We start from the raw sequence: 13,784 nt of genomic DNA on the forward strand, positions 1-13,784 counted from the left end.
AGGGTGTCGGTTTTTTGTGACGGTGAACGGGTGTCGGTTTTTTGTGACGCATGCATCGTAAAAATGTACTCTTATAATTTTTCCTTAACGCACCAAAAGAAGTATAACGTCAAGAATTATTTATTTCATATTTTGTGTGACGGTATCTATACTTACTTTCGGAGGGTAGCAACAAGTTTCTCAAATGGCTTCTCCCACGCGTACATTTTTATAACTTGAACACCGTTTACAAGTTCGCTCATCACTTTCACTCTCTCGTCCGTCCGTTTCGCTATTTTCCCGCGAAGAACTCCTTGCTTATTGCTCAAATACGCTGGAAATATAAAATTCATATTGACTCCACTCAAAAATTATGGCGATTTAAACAGACTGAAAAAAGCTCTTTACAAATAGATACAATCGATTTTCGATAATTTGAAACTCAAGGAATAAATTTCAAATTACCAAGTTTAATAACCACGAGGGGGTATATGGGGGGTGTGCTCAAGTATATAAGTTTGATCAAAATTGTAATTAATTATTTCTATTTTATTATTATATATTCTTATACCAAGAAAAAAAATTATATAGCAAACCTAAACTACGTATATATATTTAATATTTGTAAGATTGGAAATAAACGTGCTTTATTAACCTAGAATAAAATCTATATAAATCGCCAAATATCTAAGCGCAAAACTCGAAGATCAATTAAGATATTTTTTTTATATGAAGACAAATTTAAAAATTTCACGAAAAACCAGGAAAACCAGGAAAAGCAAACAGTCTCTATGGGTTAGCATAATAATACCATTTGTTGGTATGTAGCTACTAAAAAGGCAAAGTAATAACATATGTAAAATATATTACATATAAGGGGCCATCCATAAAGTACGTCACACGTTAATGGGGAGGGAGGGTCTCACCGAAGTGTGACATCGTGTGACAAGGGGCATGGGGGGTCAATACTTTTGTGACGTCACATGTTAAAATTTAAAATACTAAAACGCAAAGTTTGGATGTGAATTAAAAATTTACGAACTTGATCTATATTTACATTGATATATAAAAAATATAAATATTTTTATCTTTAATTAATATAATTAATCGTTTATTATTTTCTAACTTGTCGTTTGTTTTTTCGGTTTTATAAAATGTTGGACTTTATGTTGATTTTATTAGATTATTATTTAATAAAAATAAGTAAAAAATGAAAATAACTGTTCTCTCGATTATTTTTAAAAACATACATAAATTTAAAAAAATGTGTGACGTCACATCAGGAGGGGGGGTTATAAAAATGTGGGGAGGGGGGAGGGGTTCAAAAGTCCTAAAATTCGTGTGACGTACTTTATGGATGGCCCCTAATAATTACATAAATGTATTAAAAATCTTAGTGTTACCTTGAATAAAAACAGTCTGAAGAAATATAACAGCGAGCGCGGCGAACATAGCCCACTGTATATGTTGCCAGACCAAATATGACACCACTATGACAACGATAGGCATCACCCATATATAATGCAGGAACATGGCAACCAAATCGAATCGATTGACATCATTTGACATTAAATTAATCACTTGGCCAGGCTCTGTATTACTCATTCCAGCACGGTTTAGTTTGAGGATCTAGAAGAATGTTTAGAATTTTTATTAAAAAAAAAAATATTGGTTGTTTGTAAAGTAGGTTTACGATCGAGATGTTTACGTGATAACGTCTTATTGGTGATATAAGTTTTTGGGAAGTAAGGAATTAATGAAGATAACAATTTTTTCAAATTACATCTATCGTTTTATTCACACTTTTGATGATAAATTTCGGGTGTAAAATGACAAGTTTACTTATTCGACTATGATATACATTTTTCTTCATACATTCACGGAATGACTGGCAGCGCTCGAGATGAGACGGGAGATCGGTCCGTCTCTCTCTCGTCATACCTGCAATCGCGCTCGTTGGTGTCACACAAGTTTCTGAACATGTCACCCGACTAAAACGATTTTAAAGACGTTATCACGTCAAAAAAATATTTCTTAATACATTTCGACTGTTTATTTTGTTGTTCCTACGAGAATGTAAGTGTGTGCTCCTATTTCACCATGCCTACTGCTGATAGAGGACAAATCTTTGTTTTTAATTTATTTTATATTTATTACTTAAGATGTCATGTGGAACATGGTGTAATGGTTGCAGCTCCTTACGTGTGTAAAACAAAAACCTTGGCGATTAAAAAGAGTGGTGAGTTCTACGCCCTTGATTTGAGAACTGGCAGTAAATGTAAAATTAGAAGCATTTAATTTCTTTTTAACGTTCATAAGTGTACATTGTGTTACCTATATGAATTAATGATTTTTGACTTATTCCTACAACATCAATTATATATAACGAAAAACAATTATACTAAAGATGAAATAAATTATACACGAAAAGGTTCTTAACGACAGGAAAAATCAATTATTAACTAAGTAATACTTTTGGCTAATTAAAGACTTAAGTTGATGCCTGCTAGATACTAGCGGTGATCCCGAGCTGTAGGGAATTAGTATCGCAATACAGCGAGGAAATGTTGCATTAAAGGTACACTGCCACAGGGAACAAACTTTTTAAATTTGTTTTGATTTTCTTTTTATTATTACTATGTTGGTTAAGAAAATTGTATAAATATATATATATATATATATATATATATTTGATTGTTATGTTTTAATAAACTATATAATAACAGTAATACCTAAATTCGGGTGTGTTGTGTGATGGTGTGAGTGTGGCTGTGTATGTAATGTGCTCATGATGCAAGTTGAGCGCTATGGATATTCTTAATACTGCTTTTAAAATTCCGCGATAGCGTAAACAAGGCATAAATTCTGTTTTTGTTTTTTACAGTGAATGCCATTCCAAGGTAGTTGATAATAATGCAAATCTCATCTAAAGATTGCATAGTTGCCAGGTAGTTTACCTCATTGTTAGAACCTTTCGAAACATTATAACTTTAGTTTTATCGTGTATAAAACGTGTCTAGTTATAAGTTTGGTACATTCCAGGAAATAATGTACAATGGATATCTAAAAAATTAATCAGTGGCGCTACTTTAGGTCTTGGCCTCAGATTTCTGAATCTGTTTCATGAACATTTATACGAATTTTGAAAATTCGGTTTCGGAGCATTTCTGTGGCCAAGGTTTTTGTTATATTACATAGTAGCAAACTATTCAAGGGATACGGTAGGAGAACACCAGTCATGGGGACCACCAATGCTTTTTTGGTGGTTATGCCATTAAATTGTAGCTTATGTGAAACGTTGGTACTTACAACACAGCGCCATCTGTTAGAATTGTATCAAATAATAAACAAATAATTTGCAATAAAATAATATTGCGGGTATAAATTGAGATGTAAGCTATCCTATCTTTTAAGTTAGATCAAACTACACACGGTGTGCAAATTTGATTGATATCGGTTCGGTAGTTTAGGAGTCCATAGCGAACAAACAACGTGACACGTAATTTTTATATATCAAGATATATATTATATATACCTTTCTGTATATCAGCGAGCAGCACGCTATCCTCACCCGCATGCCAACGCACCCTTGACCCAATTGTGAGTGACATAAAAATATCGCTGTGTTGACTGTTATGAAATTCAAAAGGAAATTGTAGATATGAGCGTCTCTGTACGACTCCGGTGTTTTTTCCCCGGAGAAATATCCAATAAATAGTGCTAGCGTAAATGGAATCATGGGCCTGAAACAAAAGAGAGATGTAATTGCTGAAAAGTTGAGCAGTGTTGGCCTAGTGGCTTCAGCGTGCAAATCAAATCAATCAAATCAAATCAAAATACGTTTATTCAATTTAGATGCTTCTTAGAGCATGCTTATGAATGTCAACAACGTTTACAAAATTCACAAAAGAGCAAGACTACGCCATCTTCGCAAAACTACCAGGAGGCCTTGTTCTAAGAAGAACGGGCAAGAAACTCAGCAAGTTTTGTGCGACTCTCATACCTGAGGTCGTAGGTTCGATCCCCGGCAACAATGGACTTTCTTTCTATTTGCGCATTTAACATTGGCTCGAACGGTGAAGGACATCGTGAGGTAACCGACATGTCTTAGACCCAAAAAGTCGACGGCGTCAGGCACTGGAGGCTGATCATCTACTTGCCTATTAGATTTAAAAATGATCATGAAACAGATTCAGAATTTGAGGCCAAGACCTAGACCTAGCGCCACAGATTTTTTTTAATTTCTGAAAATAATAAACAGCTCAAATATAGGACTCTTCTTCAACTTTGATTTTGTTCTTTTGTCAAATTACAATCTAAAATTGTCAACTGTCCGAAGGTTGTCCCTGATTGGTCGGCTTTATATTAGACCGTTATATGTCTATAGAGTTAGGAATGAAACAAGGGTATCCGTCTAATAAAATGAATGCACATCAATAAATCTGACATCACATGATAAAAAAATATATCAAAATAAAAAAATCAGAAACGTAACAATATTTTCTCTTCACACAAATTAAAATTGAAAAATTAATGAAATTTTCTTTTATTTCATTTTCAACACTAACTTAGTTATCATTCAAACTTCTTTGGTCAACCACAGTTTAATTTACTTTCCAATAATTTCATATAACTAATTCTAAAGCTGTGAGTTACTTTCAACACGGCATCAATTTACAATTATCAAAACAATCAATTTACGTTCGACAACAAACGAATTAACAAACAAATATGGCGCGGGGCATATTCCGTTCAACCAATCAGCGCGCGAGGTTCGATCCGTTTCACAATTTGACGGTTTCACTTCGATAGATTACAATCTACCGAATAATAATGCGTTAAATTGTAAGCAGTACGCTGTGATTCACAATCTTTCGACAGTTTATAATCTCGCGAGATAGATTACAATCTAACGGTATTTACAATTTTACGTTAACATATACATACTTATACTTTCTGTATATTGTTTAAATATATAATCCGTTTTAGCTTAATAGATAAGTACCAAATTCTAATTGATAGCGACTTAACCCGCCATTACAAATTATCTAAAAAAATCGGTTGTCTGTAAAGTCGGTTTACTGACGATAGTTGAACGTGACAACATCATAAAAAATATTGATGAGATGGTTGCATTAAAAAAAAAAAAAAAAATATTTGTTTGATAGGTATTATGTATGGATATAGAGAAGGAGGTAAATGGAAATCACAATTGAATTAATCAAGTTACATTTATTTGTACGCATAAATACAATTATGTCAATTTTAAATGGAACGCCTCAGAGCGAGGTAACGCCGCATGAGTCATGTTTTTTCGTGCGTGCAGCCGGCTCCATCGAATTATAAGACGTTGTCACGTCAAAAATAAACCGTGACAATCTTTTAAAGTCTGGTTCTTAGATTTCTGTATTCTTTGATTGTTTCCTAATAGGCAAATAGCTGATCAGCCTGTGCCTGACACACGCCGTCGACTTTTTACGCTCATAACATCCATTTGTGCAAGTTCGAACCTACGACAGTTTAAGTCACACACTGCTCCATCGAAATACTAATACATGACAGCTGTCAGAGATTTGGCATATCGCAGATAACAAATTACAGATCCAACTTACCATAGTATAATAAAAAGTATTCCGACCAGTACACCAATCAACATATACTCCAGCCAAAAGCACGAAACCAAAGCTCGTTGTAGGGATGGCTTTGTGTTATTAGTGCGTGATCTTTTCAGTTCTGTATTCCAGGCTTCCTCGAGACGGTCGCCAAGTTTGCCTGAATGGTCGATATCCCTCGCTTGCCACAGGTCCTCCACGTTGATACCATGCTTGTAGCCCTTGTAAAATAATGGCAGGCTCCAACTGAAAAGAAATTTTTCTTTACTCAAATGCCGAACAACACTAAGATATGTGTTTAATTCAGAAAATAATCAAATACACACATATAATTTAAATAAAAATGTGTGCGTGTACTAGGTGTACACACGTAAGTGAAACTTCTTTATGACCTTATTTTTCGAAAAATGATCTACTATATGCAACTTAACGAAATTGGTTAAATAAAGTTGAACGAAAGGCTTTTATTATCTATCATAGACATGAATACAAATACAATTAATTAATTTTACCTAATTACTACTAAGATTATTACAGAATTTCATTAATTGTAATAGAATTATTACTATCATTGTTATCGTTATTATATATTTTTGTTATTAATGGCTTCGAATCTCTTCGGATCAACCGTGGTAGGGACAAGAAAAAGATGGCGTCCCATGGTTTCTCCCATACGTCGATAAAGAACTTTCATTCCAACGCCGATAAAGAAGTTTGACTTCAAAAAGCAACATGGTGCGTAACCGAAAAATGTGACGCTGACGCGTAACGAAAATATGTTACACTAAATTTTTTTTCAACCCCGATAAAGAAGTTTCACTTCAATAATTTATTTATTGCAAGTATATAGGTACAAAAGTGTGTAAGGTGCTATCGTAAGTTCGCATATTCTGCCACACACAATGGCACGCAAATTTGTCTTTAAAGGAATTTTACATTATTAGTCATATGAATTGGTCAGTTCTTATATTATTTGTATCGTAAATATCATACTTTATTAAATTTATATCAATTACAGTGTCTCACGCAAATAATCATTTATTAAATAGTAGCATTTTTTCCAAAAGTAATACACCAAGTCGCTTTTTAAAGACTGGTCGGAAGATCTTTTAATTCTTTTGGTAAATTATTGTAAACCTTAATTGCCATACAAAAGGTGTTTTTCCGAAACAGCTCCAGAGTGATTTTTGGCACAGCCAATTTCTCCCCATGTATACTTCTTACTTCGACTTCTACATTCGACTTAATAATATGTATGTTTCTATGCACGAATAAGGACATTTCTAAAATATAAATAAAGGGAAAGAGATAAAATTTTGAGCTTCTTAAATAAGGGTACACAACTATCAAGACAGTTTGCTCCACAAATTGCTCTAATACATTTCTTTTGAGCCTTATATACACTATTTACTTCGACTAAATTTATACACTGTATAATGCTTCTTATCTCATGAAATCCCACGTTAAATCTTATGAATTTATGTGTCTGTCTCTTTCACTGTCGTTTCATCGAATTTCCAACGTTATTTATTTGATTGATTTATTTTTTTACATTTCGTAGCATTACAATAAAAAATTTAACATATTTAAATATAAAGGAGGGCAACTGGCGGCCTTATCGCTTTCGAGCGATCTCTTCCAGGCAACCACTGTGAGAAAAAAAAAAATGTACTTATTAAAACTTAAAATAAAAAATTAATTTAAAGAAAAGTATAAATACATTTAGATAATGAAAAACGTCTAATTTAATTTATTTTAAAAGGCACACTAACTAATTACCTGTTATAAAAATTAAAATTATATTCGTCTCATTATCTTGAAAATATTTGAAGGTTTTTCTTCTACCACGTGTGAATTGCACACATTTATTTTATATTCATCAGGTTCATTTAAAAGAACGAACGTGAGAAAACGAGATTTGTTTGTTTAAATCATTTAAAACTCCTGACGTAAGCCAAGTACATTGCGACATGCATTTGTATTGTAGTGAAATAGATCTCAATTTGTTCAATTGATGATAATCAACTCGACATTTGTTGAATCATATAGCCAAACGAATTGATTAAAGAATAAAACAGTGGCGCTACACCCTCGGTCTTGTAGTATGAGATCCCGATATACAACGACCTTCACCGAGATGCTTATTTAATGAAACGTATTTTATATTTAATTTAATATGTCAATAAATATAATCCATATGGGTTACCTAGCAAGTTTCAGTCCAAATTTTTTTCAATCAATATTTTTATTTAATCAGGGTAGTATTATATATGTATCACTATAACGTTCTTTTTTACTAAAGATGTGTATATGTTAACGTAAAATTGCAAACACCTCAGCGTACTGCTTACAATTTAACGTATTATTATTCGGTAGATTGTACTACACTTAGTTATCATTCAAACTTCTTTGGTCAATTACAGATTAATTTTACTTCCCAACAATTTCATATAACTACCGAATAATAATACGTTAATTTGTAAGCAGTTCGTTGAGGTTCACAATCTTTCGACAGTTTACAATCTCGCGAGATAGATTAAAATCTAACGGTTTTTACAATTTTACGGTGACATATATACCTACTTCAGTGTCACATAAAAAATATACACATAAATAATTAATTAATTAAAAACAACCTAACGATTGCATATTCTATGATGGGCTTCATACTTTCGATTGGTATAGAATTTATCTAATAATCATACCGGTGAAATGTTTAAAAATTTTTTTTTTTAAATTAAAATACTCTGGACTGAAATTTGCTAGGCAACCCATATGGATTATATTTATTGACATATTAAATTAAATATAAAATACGTTTCATTAAATAAGCATCTCGGTGAAGGTCGTTGTATATCGGGATCTTAGACCATTGGGATCGCTGTTCACTTTCTGGGTCTCTCTCGGTTACACACCAGGGCCACGTTGAGATTACCCCTCACCACCTGGATTCACAACCCATGATTCTAAAATCGCGCAGCCAGTTAAGCCCACGTCTTCTTGCCCCACCAAGGGCTATAATGCCCGCCCCTGTGCCGCCTTTTATTAGCAGGGCGAACATGGAAACACCACCCGAAGAGGGCATATGCCCCTAACGGGTTAAAGCTCACCCCTCTCGACATCTTTGTTGCACGCTCTGTGTGCAACAAAGACCACACAGTATATGTGTGTGTGTGTAGTATTGGGCTTGGATTGATGCGTGATATTTTTGAAGCCAGGTAGATTTAGGTACCGTTCAAGTATGATGCACATAAAAAACAAATTAACCAGGCAAATATGTGTTTTTTTTAAATATCACTTGGGGCAATTAGGGGGCTCAACTGACGTGAGTGATATAGCCGCCCATAGACACACTCAATGTCAGAGGGCCAGTGCGTTGCCGTTTAAGAGTTGGTACGTTTTTTTCTTGAAGGATCCTAAGTCGAATTGGTTCGGAAATACTTCAATGGGTAGCTGGCTCTAAAAAGTGGTAATGCGGGGCAGAAACTGCCTTAAAAACGCTCAGTTGTGGAACGACGGACGGGCGTCAGCTGCAGGTATTAATCCGAACAACTCCTCTGAACGCTCTCCATGCTAAATGCGGTAGGAGATACTCCACATCTCTACGCAACGTCAAGGGATCAAGCTACTTGGAAAGTGACTGGTCGTCGACGATCCGAATCGCTCTTCGTTGAATACGGTCAAGTGGAAGGTGCTGGTAATGGGGAGCTCCCGTCCAGAGATATATTTATATTTTATATTTTTTTTTATTTTTTTTTATTGGACAATTCACACCAATTGACCTAGTCCCATGCTAAGCTGGTGAAGCTTGTGTTATGGGTACTAGGCAACGGATATACATACATATTATAGATAGATAGACATATAAATATATATTTAAACACCCAAGACCTAAGCACAACACCAAATGCTCATCACATCGATGTTTGTCTCAGACGGGGATCGAACCCGGGACCCATGGATTCGCAGTCAGGGGTACTGACCACTAGACCAATGAGCCGTCAAAGAGATAAGAACAGTAATGCATGTGATTAGCCTCCTGTGCCTGACACCGTCGACCGTTTGGGTCTAAGGCATAAGCAAGTTTTCTCGCAAAGTTTAGAAAAAAGGTTTTATAAATAAACATAGAAAGTTCGTGCACAGACGGGGTTCGAACGTTCCTCGTGGCTTTATTTTATTTAGAACAATGCTGTGTTGATTTGGCACGCGGCCATTCCAAAGATAACAGATGTATATGTAGTGCAAATATAAACAGATAACGTGATAAAGCTAAGCAAGTGATTTGCGCACATACTATGATAGTAGAATTAATTCTTAAATAAAGGTTTCCTATAAATAGTTAAAAGATAAAAATATGGATATAGTAAAATAGTTTTCGTTACCAAAGAGGTCGTACACGAATGTATAACATGGCTGTCAATTAAACGCGCGCCAAATTAAAAAGAAAAATGTAAGCAACAGTAAAAAGGCGCGAAATCATTTGTCATTGCTTGTTAAACATTTGGATTTAAAAAGTAATGTCTTGCTTTAGGGTCTGTTTTACAATGTACGGATAAGTTCTACATAAGTTCCAAATTAGCTATTTATTACTTATTGGTAGGATAAACATCATTGTTGCGTTTCACGAATCTCAGATAGCGCTTTTCGTCACATAAAGTCCATCATAAGTTATGAGTCCGATGAATGTCAAATAGCACAATTTATCTTCCAAATAAAATTATTTATACACACATATTGATATACACATAAATATGTGTTGCATAGCTATTTGGTACTTTATCCATACATTGTGAAACAGACCCTTAATGAAAATAAACTTTTGTAGACCTTTTATTAAGGAATGTTATAACATTACATACATTCATGTATGGAGCCTTTGTTCGTGGGCCCCAGCAATCTTTTTGACTATTGTGGCGAAGTCCTGTACATTAAGGTCCCGATGGAGATCGTTATTGCAAAATTACCAGGGAGCATTGGATATTCCTGTGCACTTTGGAATCGTTGGATTATTTGGATGTACAGCCCCACAGCTGGAATAAGTCCATACAAGCATCATAATCACTAAATTATCAACAAAACAACTTTTGAAATTGTCATAAACACAAGCCAATTTAAAAAAAACATTGAAGCGTGTTTTCAATTATACGTTGTGTTGATAACGTTGGAATTCTCGCAACAATTTTTAACCGATTTCAAAAGGAGGATGAAGTAATGTGTGGATTGGATGTAGTGTGATTAATGTAGGTCTCGGTAAGTATGTTTTTCTTAAAGGAAACCCAAGGGCTGGCCAAAAGAGTGATGGGCCGACAAGATTGGTACTGGTATGTATTTGATGATGACGGCAAGAAATGAAATAGGATGGAAAAAGTTGGAAATCTTCTTCTTAAAGTTGGAAAGTAAAATTGTATACATTTAGTTTTGTAAATAAGATGTGGATAAATAAAGGCTTATTATTATAAGTGTATGTTTGTCCAATTTCGTTAAGGACCGATATGATCGGCAAACTCAAACAAAAAAATACAATGTTTCTTTCCATTTTGGGGAAATGGGGAAGTTGAGTAGTTTATGTATCCATTTTGAAACATCGGTACACGATTTAAATAACTTCGCTCGATAAAAAAAATCCAACAATAGCCAGCAACAAAGGCCGGCAACGCACCCACTAAAAATGGGTGTCTATGGGCTGTGAAAAGTACCCTTTTTGGTCGTTCCGCAAGCTCGTTTGCCCCTTACTATAAAATAAAAAAAGCCAATTTTTGACACTTTGAATTCATTTTATGACGAAAGTGTATATTGAACATGATTTTGAAATACACGATATATTTTATCGCAAGCCAAGTAATTCATTTTGGTAGGGGAGCCGAAGAGGGGATTTCGGGATTTACTAAAGCGCGGCAGATTAAGATTAAGATATAGGGGGATACCTTGTACCCGGTTAAGACCTCCACAAAATATGAGGCCCATATATAAGGCCGTCTGTGAAGGAGACAGGATCAGATTAGTAAAAAAAAATTGACCATCAGAAATTCCCGAGCGCGTCAGATTAAGGTAGGGTGAGTTAATTACATCCTAAAAAGTGTATATTCCACTAATCTGACAATTTGAGAGTGACGAAGGGGAGGGCAACAAAGTTGTAAAAAAAAACGTCATCTCGACATTCTCGAGCGTAGCTAATTTTTTTTTATTTTGAAGGAAATAATTCAAGAATAATGAAAAATATATAATCTGACGATTTCCGCAAGCCGAAATAACAAAAATTAGTTGATAAAGTTAAATGCGTGCAGCTGCGTGATGCCTACATTTCCTTAAACCGATCGGAATCTACTAAACGGCGTTCTAAATATTTCCTTCAAAATTACATTTCCTGTGAATTTGAACCGATTCGGACCGATATATTTTGAGAAATTTTGAAAAATCTTAAAAAAATAAGAAATATTTTTTTTTAAGTGGTTTCTTTATCGATCAACTTCAAAAACTAATCCGCCTTTGAGCTTGAAAAACCACGTCGATCGTTACCAAGCTGGTCAAAAGCGGTTGATTCGTTCGAGAGATATCGTGAACGAAAGAAACCCGAAAAAGTGTTTTTTCGGGATTACTCCGAAATTTGTGGTTCGATAAATTAAAATTGTAAAATTACTTAAGAGGATGATAAAACTGCGTCGAATGCCACCAACCGCGTAAAAATTGCTTGATCCATTCAAAAGTTATTGCGGTTTGAAAATTCCAAAAATAGTGTTCTATGAAACTTCTATCAGACTTTCGAGCTGGGAGAGCTCAAATGCATAGAAATGTTATTTCTTTGAACTCAGCGAGCTCAAAATATCAATTTTAAGCGCCCACGAATGGAATTAGCGGGAAGTTGCAGGGATGGCCCTTTAGGTGAACCGTTTTTCTAAAAAAAATTTGTCAGATCAGGCGAATCCCTCTAGAATCTAGAGTCTAGATAATCGTCAGATTATGAGACAGTACGTTTAGAACATAAAGATGAACCACATATATCTTAATCTGACGCGCTTGAGTATTTCAAAATTGCGATTTTTTTTTTGCAAATTATGAAAATGGCCGTGGGATAGCGTCCCATCGAAATCGTTAGATTAGTGAATACATCGTCATAGTGATTAACACTCCCTTAGAAAATCTGACGCGCTCGATATTTTTTTTTTTTTTCATTTTCAACCCTTAAATACAACCACCCGCATCATGCAAACGATCAGATTAACATACGTACATTATTAAAAATACGTAGGGCATTGATGCTATCAATATCTGACGCGCTCGAGGATGTCCATGCAACAGTTTTTTTTTACATATTTAACAATCTATAGCCGCTTCCCCCACCGATGAAAAGGTATATATCATATAACATTTTTTTCTTCTTATTATCTAAGCTTTGCATCCCAATAGGTCTCTACGACGCTCGAGTAAATCCCCATTTAGCATCGTGGGCTCCCCTACCATTTCAGTTAAAAGAAATTTACAAAATTTCATTTAATGTTTTAGACAACTAATTGTCATTACGGGCCGGCGCGCCTCAGTGCTCCAGCTTTCCACTGCGCCCCGCAGTCCACCCCGAGACACTAACACAGGAATTCGTGTTGGGATAGGGCTTTAAGTCTTAATATCGAGTATATCCCGGTGTCATAACAGTCAAAATTTCTTCAAATTCGGTTTAGTACTCCACGTATTGATCATAAATAATTATTATCTTAAATTACTGTTTCAATATATTGTTTAGCCATACCGGACCTCACAATCCGCCACATTTTAACCATCCATTAATCGATTCCCCTGGAAACAGTTTGACGATTCATTGGTCTAGTGGTTAGTCCCCTGACTGCAAATCCATGGGTCCCGGGTTCGATCCCCGGCTGAGACGAACATCGATGTGATAAGCATTTGGTGTTGTGCTTAGGTCTTGGATGTTTAAATATGTATTTATATATGTATCTATCTATAATATGTATTTATATCCGTTGCCTAGTATCCATAACACAAGCTTCACCAGCTTAGCATGGGACTAGGTCAATTGCTGTGAATTGTCTTTAAAAATTAAAAAAAAAAATCCATTAACGAATCTTAGCCAAAATACTCGGCCTTGTCACGTCCTTGACCGCGGTATCACGGGGGTATCAGTTAACATCAGGTGACGATGTACACTTATGAACGTCAGTAAAATAATTATTGCTTCTAAAT

General features: G+C 34.8%; 2 protein-coding genes across 2 annotated transcripts in view; both read right to left on the reverse strand.

The window, feature by feature from the left end:
* The window catches only part of LOC125061771 (cryptochrome-1-like), a 213,317-nt gene that overhangs the window by 106,477 nt on the left and 93,056 nt on the right, over positions 1-13,784 (reverse strand). The window lies entirely within an intron of this gene.
* LOC125061768 (ATP-binding cassette sub-family C member 4-like) overlaps positions 1-13,784 on the reverse strand; it is a 71,272-nt gene that overhangs the window by 46,523 nt on the left and 10,965 nt on the right. Inside the window, exons 2-5 of the mRNA XM_047667365.1 lie at positions 5,592-5,837; positions 3,515-3,722; positions 1,383-1,608; positions 157-313 (exon numbers count right to left, since the gene is read on the reverse strand). Coding sequence (XP_047523321.1) covers positions 157-313; positions 1,383-1,608; positions 3,515-3,722; positions 5,592-5,837 — 837 coding nt within the window. The remainder of the gene's footprint in view (positions 1-156; positions 314-1,382; positions 1,609-3,514; positions 3,723-5,591; positions 5,838-13,784) is intronic.

This window comes from Pieris napi, chromosome 24, assembly GCF_905475465.1.
Source record: "Pieris napi chromosome 24, ilPieNapi1.2, whole genome shotgun sequence".
Classification (NCBI taxonomy): Eukaryota; Metazoa; Arthropoda; class Insecta; order Lepidoptera; family Pieridae; genus Pieris; species Pieris napi.